This window comes from Rhinolophus ferrumequinum, chromosome 6 (genome assembly GCF_004115265.2).
Source record: "Rhinolophus ferrumequinum isolate MPI-CBG mRhiFer1 chromosome 6, mRhiFer1_v1.p, whole genome shotgun sequence".
NCBI lineage: Eukaryota > Metazoa > Chordata > Mammalia > Chiroptera > Rhinolophidae > Rhinolophus > Rhinolophus ferrumequinum.
In genome coordinates this window covers 99,963,120-99,980,991 of record NC_046289.1, presented here as the reverse complement: position 1 = coordinate 99,980,991, position 17,872 = coordinate 99,963,120, and the positions used below count along the sequence as shown (strand labels likewise).

At 48.9% G+C, this 17,872-nt stretch overlaps 1 protein-coding gene across 1 annotated transcript; it reads left to right on the top strand.

The window, feature by feature from the left end:
• Nucleotides 1-6,492: 6,492 nt before the first annotated feature.
• On the top strand, nt 6,493-7,720 carry IMP3 (IMP U3 small nucleolar ribonucleoprotein 3). The gene has a single exon (XM_033108689.1). The coding sequence runs from the start codon at nt 6,626-6,628 to the stop codon at nt 7,178-7,180; it is 555 nt and encodes a 184-aa protein (XP_032964580.1). The 5' UTR covers nt 6,493-6,625; the 3' UTR covers nt 7,181-7,720.
• The last annotated feature ends 10,152 nt before the right edge of the window (nt 7,721-17,872 follow it).

Here is a 17,872-nt window from a genome sequence, read left to right as displayed (position 1 = left end):
CGCCGCTGCCTCGCCTCCTGGGCTCTGGGCACCCTCCTTTTTCATGACGCCAGGGGAGGAAAACTCCGAAAGTTTGCAAAGTGCACGAGTGCAAGGAGGGCGCCAGAGCCGGGACCGGGGGAGGGAATTGAGGAAGGCTGCTTGGAGAGCCACAGACTACCCCTCCCCGCGCACCCTCACAGCTCCGGCCAGACTGGGCTGTGGCGCAGCCCCGGGGTCGCTCTCTGGAGAGGGTCCCCAGAGCCAGCAGTGCCCTCACGGAAGAAGCCTGAGTGGCCTGGGATACTGGCCGCTGCGGATCCTAGTGCTTTGCCCAGACAGCCAGGAGCACCCCTGCCTTGGGAAACTTCCTTCATGAGGAAAACCAAGACCGTACATCTGTGGCAACAGGGAACAAGCCCAGGCACCACCCGAACGGGTTCTACGTTGCTTTGTGCAGCGGCGGAGGAGACTGAATGTTGTCTTTGCCACCAGCAGTGAGGAGAAAGGGATGGTCGGTAGGAAAGGGATAGTCGGTAGGCTTCCGGGAAGAGGTAAGGGGGATTTGACCCTTGGTCAGACTATCCGAAACGCTTTGGGCACTGCCAGGCACAGTGCAGGGCACTGGGGATTACAGCACAAGGCAATCTGGGTTCCTGCCCTGGAGGGTTCTTGTCCTTAATTCATCCATTCTGTCTCTGTCTCATTCATGCAATCATGCACTCAAGGAAACATTAACTGAGTAGCTATTCTATACCAGGCCTCTGGGATACAAAAATGAATAAGACGTTATCCTTACCTTCCAGAAGCTCAGATATGTTGAGACAAGTAGACAGATGCCCCCTGCCCAGTGTGACTAGTGCTGTGAAATGTGCTTGGGAGGGCCCCGATCCCAGCCTAGGTGGAGCAAGGATCAAGGAAGGCTTCTTGGAGGAGGTGGTGTCTAAGGTGAGCCAAGGCCTCGGCCCCTACTCCCCTTCCTGGCTCAGCCCTGGAGCCTTGCTTCCCCTTTAGCTCCGATTTACTTCCCCTTCATTCTCACTCTTCCCACTTGTTGTAGTTTAGCTGACACAAGGCAGTGCTGCTGAATGTGGACACCTGGGCTGTTTTGAACGGTGTGATTTGCAGGCCTCTGGCTCCAAAACCCAAATTCATTGATGCAGTGAGTAGATCCAATTCTCAGGACAGGGCTGGCATTTGACCCAAATAAAGTGTTTTTTACAAACTCCAGAAGCCCAGGTATTAGTTTACACAGAGAAATAGATCTATCAGGCAAACCTGAATTTTTGTGTCCCAGGTCAAGGCAGTTTGGGCTGCTCCTTGGGAAGCCCAGTTACCAGGTGAGCACAGTGAGCCTGGAACCCTCAGGATGGGAGAGGGGACGGTATGGCAATTCTCTCAGCCAAGAAACCTTGAGATCTTGTCCTCCTCTGCAGGGCAGTTTAGCCTGGTGACTCTGTGACCAGCCCGAATGCTTCCCCTTAGCTGCTTTGGGGTGCCTCTTTGTGATCTCTCTTCTGTTCACAGAACCTTTCTCTAAGCCAGTTTAACAATAGCAAGTATAATACTTCCTTAGTGCTGGACACTGTTGTAATTATTTTACCTTTATTAACTCAATACAATTGGAATTTCTGCTCATACAACTAGGGTCGTACCTAGCCTAGCCCCACCCACTTGGAAAGCCTTCAGCCAACACCATGATGGCCTTAGTTGTTTCCTAAGCACTTCGGTCACACATTTACAGAAGAGTCATTTGGATTTACCCTCATATCTGTTCTGGGTGGCTTTTTATAACTTAGGGGACACCCTTATTTCCAGGTTTTTGGGGAAAACTCACTCTTCAGCCTCACAGACATTTCCAGAACTTGTATCTTCCATTCCCACCCTTCCAGGGACCCTCTTCAAGCCTAGGGGTAACAGAGCTCCTGGTTACTAGTCTCAGGAAACCACTCACCTTTGTGGTTTCCCTACACTCTGCCCACTTGTTTGGGAAAAGTACCTTTATTAAATTCTCTTCACGTTACTGTAATTGGAGTTTTTCTCTTTCCTACTGGGACCCTGATTCCTGCACAGGAAACAGCATGACTCCAGGCATCCAACTTTCCTCCTTTAGGAAAGGAGTCAGCAAGGAAGAACCTTGGCCGGTGGTTTCCAGGCTGACCCTGCCAGTGGCAGCACGGCAGACACACTGGACTATTGCTATAGTAATGTAGACAAGAGATGATGAAGTCCTGAGACAAGGCCGGGCTAACGGGCTGGAGAGAAGTAAATCTGGGAGTTTATGGAAATAGAATAGACAGGAATGGCAACCAACAAGATGCGGGTATTGAGGGAAGAATTAACTCCTGTCTTTAAAAAATAGATTCTTGACTCCACTTCCCCCACTATCTATTGCCCCATTTCTTTGCTCACCTTTGCAGCAAAACTCAAAAACCATACCAGTTGCCTGCAATTCAACCCTTTTTCTTCTTAAACCTCTCTAGCCAGTCTTTCGACTTCATACTCCACTGAAACTAGTCAAGGTTTCAATGACCTAATGGTTACTCTCAGTCCTCTCACTCACCCTACCAGTAGCATTTGACCAAGCTGGTCACTCCTTTCCCTTGCATACTTACTTCACTTGCACTGGGGAGAACACAGTCTCCTGGTTTCCCTAGTACTTCACTGATTTGTCCTATTCTCTCCAGTAATTCTTAACAGAGTGACTACAGTATTGTGGGCCTCTTGTCTTTTCTACCAACATTCACTCCTTCAATGATCTCACCCAGACTCATGGCTTCAAACACCATCCCTCTGCCAGTCACACACAACCTTTTTATCTCCAGCCCAGCGCTTTCTCTAAAACTCCACACTCACATATCTTTCTCCCTGACTGCTCTCCGTGGTCTCTCCTAGACATCTATAACTCAACATGGCCAAGATCGAATTTCTGATCTTGTCCCCCACACCTGTTGTACTTGGCAGCCTTCCCCATCTCAGGTGATGAGCATCTCCAGTTGCTCAGGCCAAAACCTGGAGACATTTTTGACTCTCCTCATCATCCTGGGACTCCTCTGTCATCAGCATGTCACTGCTGCTGTCCCGGTCCCAGCCACCATCTTTCTCGCCTGGATCATTGCAATGGCTCCCTAATGATCTCCGTGCCCACCTCTGTCTCCTGATAGTCTGTTATCAGCACGGCATCAGGGTGATGATCCTTTTGAAACATAGTTTAGATGTCAATCCTGTGCTCAAAACCCTGCAGTGTTGTGGGGACAGAGCCGGGAGTGCAGTTTCCAGGCTCTCGGCCTCACGTGGAAAGGTGCTGGCTTGGGTAGTAGATGGCCATCAACTGTGATCAGATGGCCATCAGCTGTGGCTACGCTAGCAGAAAATGGGGGCTAGCAAGAAAATGGTGTCTGGCAAGCGTGGATTGCAGTTAGGACGGCGGGTTGCGGACAGTGTGGCTCCTGCTTCCTGTGTCTCCAACCCAGCCGCCAGCGAGAATATAGTGGTGTGACTCCCCTATCTGTGGCTCCAGGGGTGTTCCTTTTTGGCCTCACCATATCCTGTGTTCTTATGTGGGGAGCAGGACCAGAGACCCCGCCTGACACCCTGTGTGACACATGGTGCAGCGAGCTGGGTCTTCCGCACGACAAGTGTCTTCCTCTCACTCAGCATCAGAAGTCCTTACAAGAGGCAACAGGCTTCTGTCATCCGAGTCCCTTTCCCTCCCCACCTAGCCCACTCTGCTCCAGCCAAGATGGCTTTGGTACTCCTCTTCTGACATGCCAGGCACATGTCTCCTGTCTTAAAGCATTCACACTGTTTCCTCTTCCTGAAATGCTAGTCCCCTAGATACACACATGGCTAAACCCTTATAAAATATCACCTCAACAAGACCTACCCTGACAAGCCCTACTTAAAATTACAGCCCATCCTCACCCCAAGTCCTACATTGTGCTGAGTTTTGTTTCATACCACTTAACACCTGCTAACATATATAATTTCCTTATTTATCATGTTTGTCTGAGGAGAAGGAAGTTAACCAAGAGCCCTGCTGCAGACATGCTGAGCAGGAGCTGAGGATGGGAGGGAATGAGGCTAGGGGAATAGGAAGGGGGAGGGGGTAAAGTGCAAACTGGGAGAGGTATTTGTACCATGTGTAACTGGTTAAGGATTAATATCCAGAAATACACAAAGAACACCTTCAAATCAATGAGAGAAAAAAATAGCAATCTGTGTGAGTTTTTTACTGCAACTGTTAACAAATTACCACAAACTTAGTGACTTAAAACAACACAAAATTCTTATTTTATAGTACTGGAGATCAGAAATCCAAAGTGGGTCTCACTGGGCTTAAATCAAGCTGTCAGCAGGACTGTGTTCCTTTTGGAAGCTCTAGGGAAAAATCCATTTCCATGCTTTTTCTGGCCTCCGAGAAGCTGACCACATTCCTCTTTTCCTGGCCCCCTTTGAAGATGAAGTCTTCATCTTCAAAGACTTGGTACTCACATCACTCAGACTTCAGCTTCTATCATTGTATCTCCGTCTGGCTCTTCTGCTTCCCTCTTGTGATTACCTGGGACCCACCACATAATCCAGGATCATCTCACCATCCCAAGATCCTTGATTTAATCACATCTGCACACTCCTTTCTGTCATGTAAGGTAACGTGTATTAACAGGTGTTGGATGGACATCTTTGGAGGACCATTATTCTACTTACCACACAATCCAATAGAAAAATAGACAAAAGACATGGAGCGTTTCATAGAGGAGGAAATACATATGAAACTTTTATTCATTGGGGAAATGCAAATTAAAATCGTAATGAAATACTAAAACACTCCCCAAATTGGTAAAAAAAAATTTTCTTCTCCCCCCTCCAGTTTAAGCCATTGTTTCTCAGTTTAGATGGCTGCCAGCCACCCAGCCACAGCAGCACACAGCAGCCCACCAGAGCCCAGCTCCAGGGAGAGCTGTTGTTCGCAATCTTAGCTGCGACCTTGGCCTCAGGAGCATGGTGCTCCAACCACCTGAGCAACCCGGCTGGCCCTGGTAAAAAATTTTAAAACTATCAATTGAGAACAAGGAGCAAAGGAAACTCTCATGCACTGCCAAAGGAGTATATAAACTGGTACAACCCTTTTGTTAAACAATCTGGCAATATCTATCTACTAAGGTTGAACACGCACATATTTTACAACTTGGCAATTCTGCTCCAAGATGTATACTAGAAGCAATTGCAGATGTGCAACAGGAGCCCTAAACAAATGTTAATAACAGCACTGCTGAAAAAGTCCCTACCAAAAAAAATCCAACCAGAAAAAAAAAAAAATTGGATAGAGCCAAACAATGGAATATCATGCAGCAGTGAAAAAAAGCAACTACAGCTACGCATAATAAAATCCTTATGGTGTGATTTCTTCTAAGCAACATTCTTCAAATGTCAATGTATATACAAATTACCGGGTATCTTGTTAAATGCAGATTTTGATTCTGTAGGTCAGGAGTGGGACATGAAATTCTGCATTTCCAACGAACTCTCTGCTGGTCCACAGGATACACTTCAGGTAAGAAGGTTCTCAGCATATTTAAGGATGATGTATAATGATAAAACGATTTTTCTTTTTAAACAAAAAGTTAAAATAAACAAATGAAAGAGTCCTGGTGACATTTTCTTAAACTGGCTGTTGGGTTCATAAGTATTCGTTGTACTTTATAACTTACATGTTACATATATTATTTTCCACATATCAAGTATTACATTTAAAAAGACAATGAAAAGCATACAAAAATAATACAAAATGATCAGCAAAGAAGCTAGGTGGCGTCAAAGGCTTGGGCAAATGAAGAGGCTAGTCCTGCAGCGCCACACTCGTATATTATCTAGCTGAAACAGTTAACTTTGTTAACTCAGTACTCGCTAACCAGAAATCCACCCCGTCAAGATATCGTTTGAGTCCATACTAAAAGGTCTGGGCTTCTACCTACTATCCAAGTTTTTCAAATTTGTTGGGTTCTATGAATCAACTGGCATTCCTGTTAACAGTGCAGATTTCCGGGAGGCTCCCATGTAGATCACGATTCTGTGCGTGTAGGAAGCGGCCCGGGCCCACTTGGCAAAGAACCGCTCCGCCCGCCGAGTGAAGGACTTGGCGCATGCGAAAAGGAGGGGACTACCAGGTCAGCCCCCAGGTCGGCCGGCTCTGGGAATCCCCCAAGGTGGAAGGAACCCAACGGTCAGCACAGTAAACCCAAACAATCGCCTTCTTCCCTCTTCCCGGCAACTAGACTCTTTAAGCTCTTGTGGGGGAGACTCTCCTGGGAGTCCCAGAAAGGCAGACTCTGAGGGTAAATGATTATGGCACTAGAGGATACGTTCCTGGCAACTGAAAACCTCGCTCCGCTCCCCCGACACCCACCCCAGGCCTCCCGCGGGTGTTTCTTCCCCCGCCCCCTCAGCAAACCGGAAGAGCAGAAACGCTAGCTACAGTGTGGAGGCGTGGCCCCATTATGACCAATAGAAACCGGGGGCGTGGTCTTTTACTTTTCTTTCACTGGCCCAGTGGCCCGAGGGCGGCCGGGTCTTCGCGAGGCGGAAGTCGGGCGGGCGCCGGAACGCGTTCTTAGCCTTGGGTCCTGCGGCTCAGTCAGCCACCATCATGGTGCGGAAGCTTAAGTTCCACGAGCAGAAGCTGCTGAAGCAGGTGGACTTCCTGAACTGGGAGGTCACCGACCACAACCTACACGAAGTGCGCGTGTTGCGGCGTTATCGGCTGCAGCGGCGCGAGGACTACACGCGCTACAACCAGCTGAGCCGCTCTGTGCGCGAGCTAGCGCGGCGCCTGCGCGACCTGCCCGAGCGCGACCCTTTTCGCGTGCGCGCCTCGGCTGCGCTGCTGGACAAGCTGTACGCTCTCGGCCTGGTGCCCACGCGCGGCTCGCTCGAACTCTGCGACTTCGTCACGGCCTCGTCCTTCTGCCGCCGCCGCCTGCCCACCGTGCTCCTTAAGCTGCGCATGGCGCAGCACCTTCAAGCCGCGGTGGCCTTCGTAGAGCAGGGCCACGTGCGCGTGGGCCCCGACGTGGTCACTGACCCCGCCTTCCTCGTCACACGCAGCATGGAGGATTTCGTCACCTGGGTTGATTCGTCCAAGATAAAGCGGCACGTTCTGGAGTACAATGAGGAGCGCGATGACTTCGACCTGGAAGCCTAGTGACCCCTCCCTCCCTCACCCTGCCACGGCTGCATTTTACAGATGGGGAAGCGGAAACCTGAGGCTGGAGTGTCTGGAGGCGCTCTCCCTGAGTGGGTCAGCCAGTCGTCGGTTCATAAGAACGTGCTTCCTCAGCTGCAGGGCACGCGCGGAGCCAAAGGGTATGCTCCTGTTTTCCACGAAATTTTCTTAGCCCTTGGACTATTGGTAATTAAATGACTGTTTTGAAACAATGGGAAGCCGTTTTATGCTGCGTTATGGAATCATTAGATTCTTGTATCTGAAACGTAATGTGAAAGCAAGAACTTTGCAGGGGCCCCCTTCCCCCACCCCCGTTACCCTTATTATCTCGTAGCAGGACAGTTTGGTTCAATTTATTTAACTGGAATTCTTGCTCCTTTTCGTGATAAAGCTATATATGTATAGACGATGGAGAATTTGGTTTGGAGTTTTTATAAAATGGGTGAAACTTCACCGTCCCGTCTTTTGTTTAAAGGAATGCTTTCCTAATGCCAATAAACGTCCCAACTGCTTTGTAAGTACAAATTTTTGCCTGTCTGGTTTTCTCACATAGGGTCACATCTGTGGGTCTCCTTGGCTCAGGAACCCAAAGAAGAGGAATAGGATCATCAGCGACCTGGCCATGGGTGGGTGGGGTGAGGCCTGCAATAGGGGCCACAGGTGGAGGTTGCAGGATATTGTACAACGTGTGTCAGTTTACCAGTGCCTTCCTCGGGTGTAAGAATTTTGGCAGAGCTCTTCCCCACAGGACTTGTTGATATTCCAGCTGGAGGAAATACCACATTAGAGGGCTGAAGTGTTTGCTTGGCTAAGGAAATAATCACCCTGTAGCTTGGCCATCTAGCGGTTAGAAGTGGCCCAGGAGCTTCCTGGAAACTTGGATGTTCTTAGGAATGGTATAGAATTGAAAGGAAGAGTAGGGAGACGCCTTATTTTACACAGGACTTCTGCAAGAACAATAACTAGAACACCAAGACCAGAGGAACAGCTTTTGTTTATTTCTTTTTCTTAATTTCTTTTTTTCTTTTACTTTTTAAATTTAAGTGTGTTTTTCCAGGACCCATCAGCTCCAAGTCGGTTCAGTCTAGTTGTGGGGGTGGCGCAGCTCACAGTGGCCCATATGGGGTCGAACCGGCAACCTTGTTGTTAAGAGCACCACACTCTAACCAACTGAGCTAACCGGCCGCCCTGAGGAACAGCTTTTAGATGTGCGTTCTCCATCTCCCCAGGTGTGAGGCAGCCTTTGGTGAAGAAACAAGGGAAGTGACAATGCTAAATGCTTCTAGTACATGTCATACAAGGTTTAAAGTGCATTACAAATCTTAACCATTTGATATAATACTCCTACGAAGTAGGAAATCCGATGACTGTGTTTCTCTACTTTTCAGATCAGGGAACTGAGGTCCAGCTACCCAAGATTGCATAGCCAATAAGTGTTAGAGCTGGAATCATGCTCCTTTAAGAGACTGTCGACATTGGCGCAGCTGGCACTTGGGATTTGTCAGGGTTTAGAGAGTCCCTGAATTTGAGTTTTCAAACCAGCAGAGGAGCAGCAGCATGAGGCAATGTGAGTGGTCCCTGGCCAGCTGCTGCTGTGAGACGAGGGTGTGAGCCCGGAGCAGGCCTTGGGCGACCAGGGCTTGGCTCACTCCTGGAGGCCCTGCCTATGTTGGGCTGCCAGTCACTCTCCCCAACAACCCTGTAAGGCGGCTGTGCTAGCCACTCTTTTGCAGTTTGGGAAACAGAATTGGGACGAGAATTTGTCCAAGTCTGGCATTCAAGTCCAGGCTTCTGTGACTCAAAAGGCCATGTTCTTTTCAGTGTCACGCCTTAGGAATGAAAGGAGAAAATCCTATTACTCAGCTCTGTTGGCTGGCACAGTGTCTGCCTATTTGAGGGGTGTTCTCAGGTCTCCCAGGACTAGGGATCCTGGGACATGGAAGGAGAGTTTGGTCTCTAGAAGGCAGGACCCTCTTGCAGCCCTCTGGTTCCCTCCCACCAGCCCCCACAGACCAAGGCAGGTAGACCAGGTAGCCCATTTGGAGCGGTTGGAATCTGCACCTCTGGCCCAAGCACATGCAACTTCAAAGTTCTTGATGGGAACTGTGTTTGGGAACTTAGGGATAAAATACAAGATTTTTGAGAAAAGTCTTCTTTCTTCCTTTTTGGGGAAGGTGTGAAAGAAATGACTTACCAGAACGTGTAACCATAAACTTTGGCTTAAAAATAAAAAACTACCCAAGACAAGTGATTGAGAAAGTACGCTCTGGAGAGTGACTGCCTGGTCTAAGGGCTTTTGTACTTAACTAGCTGTGTAACATTGATTATTTTACTTAGTCTCTCTGTACTTCCATTTTCCTCACCACAGATATGTGGTAATTTGGGGTGGGGGAAAGAATGTGGGGAGTCATTGCTTAATGGGTACAAAATACCTGTTGGGGCAATGAAGTAATGTTGGAAATGGTGAAGGTTTTGAATGCCTTGTGTGAATGTGGTTTGCTAAAATGGCAAGTGTTATGCTAGATACATTTTACCACAATTTTTAAAAAGGGTGGATAATAATAGTACTGACATTAAAAAATAGAGAGAGGGGGCAGCCGGATGGCTCAGCTGGTTAGAGCACGAGCTCTCAACAAGGCTGCCGGTTCAATTCCCGCATGGGATGGTGGGCTGCGCCCCCTGCAACTGAAGATTGAAAACGGCGGCTGGACTTGGAGCTGAGCTGCGCCCTCCACAACTAGATTGAAGGACAACGACTTGGAGCTGATGGGCCCTGGAGAAACACACTGTTCCCCAATATTACCCAATAAAATCCTAAAAAAAAAAAAAAATAGAGGATTAAATAATTTATTTCCGACGTCAGAATGCTTAGAAGAGTTCCTGGCATGTGGTCATTTAAAGTTTACTCCCTCCTCCCTCCCCAAACCATTAAACAAAACAATCTAATGGATTAAAAAATATGTATACAAAGCAGGAAGGTAAATTGGTACTACCTCTCAGGAGAGCAATTTTACCATATGTGTAAAGAGCCTTAAAAACACATTATATACTCTGACCTAGAAATACCTCTCAAGAATTTATAAGTAAATTAATGAATATTTTCAAAAAAATAACTATAGAGATCTTCATTCCAGTATTTATATTATTAATATAGTACGGAAAAATTTAAAATGTGTCCCAAGAGAACTGGTTAAATTATGATGAAACACAACCATTAAAAATTATTTTATGGGCCGGCCCGGTGGCTCAGGTGGTTAGAGCTCCGTCTTCTAACTCTGAAGGCTGCCAATTCGATTCCCACATGGGCCAGTGGGCTCTCAACCACAAGGGTGCCGAGTTCAACTCCCGCAATGGATGGTGGGTTGTGCCCCCTGCAACTAGAAATGGCAACTGGACCTGGAGCTGAGCTGCGCCCTCCACAACTAAGACTGAAAGGACAACAACTTGAAGCTGAATGGCACCCTCCACAACTAAGATTGAAAGGACAACTACTTGACTTGGAAAAAAGGCCTGGAAGTACACACTGTTCCCCAATAAAGTCCTGTTCTCCTTCCCCAATTAAAAAAAAAAATTAGCAAGATATTTAAGGACTCAAAAAAGTTAACAAATAAAACATAAAATGGTACCAGTAGTATCCCATTTTTCTGAAGACAAACGTAGGCATAGAGAAAAATAACGGGTATAATATTGTCTCTCTGGCACTAGTAATACTGGCACTGTTACTCTTTCTTTGTGCTTATCAATATTTTCTAACTTTTCTATGAAGACAGTGCATTACAATACGAAATATAATTTTGTATGATCTTAATTAAGCTGAGACTTACACATGTGGTGAGTTTTGGGAAAAGAAACACTTAGCTTTAAAAAGCACTGTTCCTAATCGAAGAGCAATTGAAAGGGTCTCATTAAAAGGGAAAAGGATTGAGGCTAAACTGGCTGCCCTCAGAAAGCGGCTTAGACAAAGGGCCCAGTGAGCTTTGAATTAATTTCTTCCCCAAATTCAGTCAGTCAAAGAAAGGTTCTTAGCCTCTGGAAGCCTAATGTGTCATCGATACTAACTTAGGCCAGCTTCCCAGAAAAGTTAAAGGTCTGTGAATAACTGAAACAAAAGTTTTATGAAACTGATGCCCTCTCGTGTTTCTACTTTTACTATTGTTTAAATGCTGATCCCAGCCCATTAAAAATTTCACAAGTCTGCTAATGGGTCAAACTTTTTGCTGAAGTTTGAAAGTTAAAATTTGAAAAAGTGCTCTTGATGACACTTCAGCCTTTTCCAAATTAAATAGGCATTTTAAACTTGGAATATATAAGAAATTGCTGTTTCTACCTGTTGAATCCGAACACTGGCTCCATGTTTCTATTAACTACTTGACCTCAAATAAGCTACCTCCTACCTTAGAACTTGTTTGCTCTTCTTTGAAATGGTGATAATAGGAAGAGTAAATGACACTACATCCACACACAAAAAAAACTTGGCAACATGTTTTAACTCAGAAAGTGCTCATTGTTTATCAAAAGCAAAACCGAAACACGTGAGGTCAGAGCTTCTCGGAACATGCTCGGGGAAGCAGAGCTCAGATGGAGGAGCCGTGGCTCCTCAGCGTGGCATTCCGGGGCCTCCCGGATCCTGCCCACTCCGTACCTCATTTCCAGCTGCCTTCATCTCCCAGCCTAGGCTGTCTGCCTGTGCTTTGTCATCTGACAAACTTCAGCCCTGGCATTGCCTCCCCCACCCTGTCCCCATCTGTGAAATCTTGCCCTACAACGTGGCATCCTCTACGTGCTACCTTTATAAGGAGTGGGTGACTGTTGGCCTCACTCCGAAGGCTATGAGCTCCTCCAGGACTGGGGGCCTAGAAATCACAGCTGACTCTCTGTGACTTGCAGGATGCCTGGTTCATTTATTCCTTCATTAGCCTAGTGTTTATTGAGTACTTACTATGCCTGGTGCTTGACACGCAGCAGTGAACAAAACAGATACGGCTCTGGACCTCTTGTAACTTATAGTTAAGAAAGTGAGACTTTAAGAAAGAGTCACATAAATTGAAATACACATTATGATAAGTGCTAAGGAAGTGAAATGCAGTGATAAGAGCATAGGAGGGAATCTACTGTAGCTGAGAAAGTGACATTTGAAACAATATCTGGCAGATTAAGCAGAAATTCAGCGGTCTGGGCAAACCTGGAGAAAGTGAAATTTAAGACCTGGAGATAACCATGAATCAAGCAGAATGTAGGAGAAGAACACACCAGGCAGAAAAAACAGAATGTGCAAAAGCCCTGAGGTAGAAAAGATGTGAGTAATCCAGAAACTGAGAGAAAGCAAGTGTGGCTAGAGCACAGTGAGCCAGCGGACGGATGACCCAAGGTAAACGACAGCAAATCATTTAGGCCTGAATTTTATTCTCATTATAGGGCGCAGGCACTTAGGGGGTATAAACATGGCAGTGACTAATACGTTTTGAAGACCATTTTGGCTATTGTGTAAAGACTGTACTAGATGTCGCCCTGCCTGCATGGATGCGTGGGTGGCGATGAGAAGGCTTTTTCTGAGTTTGCCAGGTGAGAAACATGGCCTGGATCAAGGTGGTGGCAGTGGAGCTGGAGAGAAGTAGGATTTGCAGTCTGTGCTGGAGGTTGTAGTGGTTACTCTTGGCAACCCACCCAGATGCCCTATGCCTAGCCAAGGTACCCATTCCTCAGGTGCTAAGAGTGTTGGCTGCTTCCCTTCTCTGGGAAATTGCCTCTGCTGACCTGAGCCTCCACACCTGAGCCGTTACACCTGTTGCCACCACCACTCACCTCCACTGATGACTGACTGATTTGAGGAACAAAGAGTTGAGCCCCTCGGCATCAAGGCAGGGCAACTGTGTGGCAGAGTCCCTGTGGGTCAAGCAGAGCCTGTGTTCCTGGAGAGTAGGCTGTTCTCGGGGCGGTGTCCAGGTTCTTGATGCCTCGAGCAAAGAATTGAACGAGACACAAAAATAAAGTGGTGAAAGAGTAGTTTATTAGAAGAGATAGTACACTCCAAAGGGTTTGGAGTGGGCCCTGAGCAAAGGCAAGGCTCAAAAGGCTTTGTCGTGCGGGAGACCCTACTCGCTGTGGCATTTGTCATGCGAGGCGGCCTGCAAGGTCTCTGGTCCCGCTCCCCCCATAAGAACACAGGATATGGCTAAGCCAAAAAGGAACACCCACGGAGCCATATATAGGGGAGTCATACCACTATAGTCTCACTGGAGGCTGGATCCACATGACCTGCAACCTGCTGTCCACTTCTCTGCCTGCCAACCAACCGACTGACCAATCAACACAGCCGCGGCAGTTATATTAGTGGCCAATGGCTCAAGGGTTACAGCTGATGGCCAATTAGCCACAGCTGACAGCCATCTACTACACTAGCCAGCACCTTTCCACGTGAGGCCGAGAGCCTGGAAACTGCTCTCTGGGACTCTGTCCCCACACTGCATCCCTACAGGTCTCGCCTCACAATCTACGTGACAAGCATCTTCTGCGAAGGTCCCTGTGCGAGGAGCCTGGAGGTGAATGCAGTATCCTGGACACAGCCAGGCTCTCTGGACACAGCCAGGGATTCTCAGGGCACCACCTGTCCTTCTGCGCACAGCCAGACTTCCTGGGCTTCTTAGGGTACCACCAGTCTCCTCCTGCCCAGGCGATATAGCAGGCGGTACTGTCACACTGTAACCACACGCCAGGGCTGTGGCAACACTTGAGAAGGGTGGTGAGCATGCCCGTGTGTCACCGCTTTCACCACCCGGATCCGGAGACGGAACTCTCAAACCGACGTCTGTAAGCTGAGGCCATGTAGCACGTCCACCCCTAGAATATACTCCAGCACGGGGGAGACATAAACCTTGTAGGTATGAGGGCGAAGCCTTCCTATACCCAGTGGTAAGGAAACGGCTTTCACAGTCACAGTCTTTCCCCCGTAGCCATCAATGCAGATTGCTGGTCCAGGGAACAGTTCTGGGTTCCCATAAACAAGACTGCAGTCTGCGCCAGTGTCCACTAGGGCTAAAACCCTCTGGACAGTTCCACGTGGGGCCTCTGGTCCCTGCTCATTCCCTCTGATCCGGTACCTTGGCCCCACCCCTAATCAAGATGAAAGGAGTCGGCCTCAAGCAGCCGCATGAAGTCCTAAAGGGACACAGGTCGCGCTTTCCCAGACTTCTCCTTTAGGCTTCTCTGGAATTGCTGTTCCGGACGCAACTGTTTCCAAAGTTCCAACAAGAGTGCATTGGGTTGTCGGTCTTTTTTTTCCGATCGACCCCTGCTGCCACGAGATCATGCCACATCTGTGCGCGTGTTACTCTCTGAGGCCCGCGACCTCGCCCCTTTACTTTTGATTTGGGCTTCCAGGTCTCAACTGCTCGGACCTCCTGTCTTAATTTCCTTCGCCTCCGGCTTTCAACATCCCCTAGGGTGGCCATGGCAATTGTAACTTCATGGATCCGCCGCCCCACATAGGGCGTAAGAATGGCGACCAAGGATCCCAAAGCACTCGCAGGTGCAGTATCCAAAACCAGATCTCTCATGCTGGCTGTAGAAAGCTCGTCATCAGGCCCCTGCATGTTAAGGTTAAAAATAGCATGTCTCATACCCATTTCATGGATGATTTGCATAAATTCCGTATACGATTGCCATTGACTCACAGTGTCTGGCAGCGCGCCAGCCTGTCCCCATACTGTGCGAACCGCAGCAGTGAGCCACTCCATTAGAGAATGGTTGCCCCGGTCTTGGGCCAACCTATGGCAATTCTGTACCCTTTGTCGCAGGGACGGATGCACTGTCACGAAGGCTAGCTTTTCCATCTCGCCTGGGGAGCAGAGAATGTTGTCTGCTCCCTCATCCCATAAACGTAGTAGCCAAGCCGAGACTGGCTCTCCAGGGCGCTGTCTGTACCGCCTCCCCAGCTCCTGCAACTCAGTGGGAGTGTAAGGGGTGTAGGTGGTGAACTCAGTCACAGCTGGGTTGCCAGCAGCAACGCCCCCGGGACCCAAAGGTTGCTCACGGTTTACCCTTTGCTTCAAGATTGGCTGGGCTTGGGGGTTGGGAGCTACACTGTCTCCACTCGCTTCCTCCGCCTCTGCCTCAGAGTCTCCACTGTGCGGCCCCTCTTCTAACAGGCGGACCCGAGCTTCCAGTGCCTCCAACTGGGATACCTGGTCCAGCACCTGAGCTCTTTCATGAAGCGCATTTTCCATGTTACAACTCAAGGCCGTGAGGAACATCCAGCCCACGCGGCTGGCTGTAGCCTTCGCTTCCTCCTGCAACCGCTCAGCCAGAGCCTGCAGGGCCCGCTCCACGCTGACCCGAGAGCCATCCATGTCCTCCCAGCCCTCCTTGGGGGTCCAACTCCTGAGGACAGTGGCCACCGGGCACCACACACTGTGTGGGGGCCACAGGTCCTCCTGCCCAGAGTCAGACTCCATTCCTACCTGGTCGGAATCCTGCTCACCGTGCCAGGTGTCTGAGTGGGTGGAGGCCTCCGTGTAGGATGTCTACAACTCTAGGAGTCTACAGCAGCAGCAGTTTACCAAAAGGAAGGCAATGCCTTCCATGGCCAAGGGAGTGGTGTGCCATCTGGAGGCTCGAGTCTCCCAGACCGTGCCTCCCGCTCCTGGTGTCGCTCCTCACAGTCCTCCCGAAGCTGAGCTTTGACACACACAAACTGCTCCACCATCCCTCGGAGAGCTTTGGCCAGCGCCATACCCTGCTCGCTGGGCCATTTGGTGTGCGAGGCGGCCTGCAGGGCCTCTGGTCCCGCTCCCCACATAAGAACACAGGATATGGCTAGGCCAAAAAGGAACAGCCACGGAGCCATGGGTAGGGGAGTCATACCACTATAGTCTCACTGGAGGCTGGATCCACACAACCCGCAACCTGCTGTCGGCTTCTCTGCCTGCCAACCAACCGACTGACCGACCAACACAGCCGTGGCAGTTATATCAGGGGCTAATTGGCTCACTGGTTACAGCTGACGGCCAGCTAGCCACAGCTGATGACCATCTACTACCCAAGCCAGCACCTTTCCACGTGAGGCCGAGAGCCTGGAAACTGCTCTCTGGGGCTCTGTCCCCACAGGCTCAAAGGACTCGGACTGGTGAGCACTTGGAGTTGCTATCCCTTTTTGTCTAGAATGGGCTGTTCCTTTCCGGGCATGGGACCGCTCGATGGACGCCTGTGATTGACAAGAGGCTATTACCTCATCTTTTTAGACTGCACATGTTCCTTCCCAGAGTTCAGTCTGTTATAATGATATTAATGAACTTCTGTGCATATGTATGATATCATAATGATGGTATTAATGAGGCCCAGGTGAAATGAGGGTCGTTGTGGCCTTTACTGCGCAGGTGTGAGTGGCCGGTTTAATCTAGTCGGGTATTTTTGTACCCATTTGTTCCTCATAGGATAATTACAATGAAAAGGGGAAGTTTTGGGCGGAGAGGGGAGATCTTTGGGTGGCTGCATTCTGTCGACTATGAGGAATGCAGAGACCCGATGTCTATCTCTAACCGCCTGCCTTGTTTTCCCCTTGAGAGACATGATCCCCATAAAATCTCTAAGGGAAGTGAGGGACAGAAGGTCTTTTCTTCTGTATCTGCTTCCTGCTGGGCAGGGGCGTAGAGCTGTCCCTACCTATTGGGGATTCATGGAACTCTCGCCCTGTCTGACCTCAGATGAGAGGAAAGGGTCTCGAGACCTGCATGGAAGACCGCGTTAGCTTCTTTGGTTGTGACTGGAAACCTTGCTGGGGCATCCTCCACATTCCCAAGGCCCCTGAATGAGGAAAATAGATTTTAATTAATCCATTCAACTAGTCATTCAGGTGTTGTTAATTGTCCAGGAGTCAGGCCCAGAACTGGTAGGAGAGAACACTAGGCTTCAATGATTACAATCAACAAGTAGGAATCACAAGGTTTTTTTGTTTTTTTTTTTTAAAGATTTTATTATTGGGGAAGGGGAACAGGACTTTATTGGGGAACAGTGTGTACTTCCAGGACTGTTTTTTCCAAGTCAAGTTGTTGTCCTTTCAGTCTTAGTTGTGCAGGGCACGGCTCAGCTCCAGGTCCAGTTGCTGTTGTTAGTTGCAGGGGGCGGAGCCCACCATCCCTTGCGGGAGTCGAACTGGCAACCTTGTGGTTGAGAGGATGCGCTCCAACCAACTGAGCCATTCGGGAGCTCAGCGGCAACTCAGCTCAAGGTGCTGTGTTCAATCTTAGTTGCAGGGGGTGGAGCCCACCATCCCTTGGAGGGATGCGAGGAATTGAACTGGCAACCTTGTGGTTGAGAGCCCACTGGCCCATGTGGGAATTGAACCAGCAGCCTTCGGAGTTAGGAGCACGGAGCTCCAACCGCCTGAGCCACCGGGCCGCCCCGAATCACAAATTTTATGGTTATTATCTAAAGCAGGTGTAGGAGCTAAAAAACTGGGGGAAAGGAAACTTAAGGATGAAGGAAACTTAAAATTTCTATAGGAAAGAAAACTTAAAAGCTTTTCAGTGGTGGGGGCTACTCGTTGGCCCGTATCACCTGGACCCTGCAGGAGACTACGTCCCAGCTCTGCTCTTTCCTTTTCCCTATTCTGCTTCCTCACCCCTTTGGAGGTATTTCCTGAAGGGCACCTCCTTGGTAAATCACTTGTTCTCCACT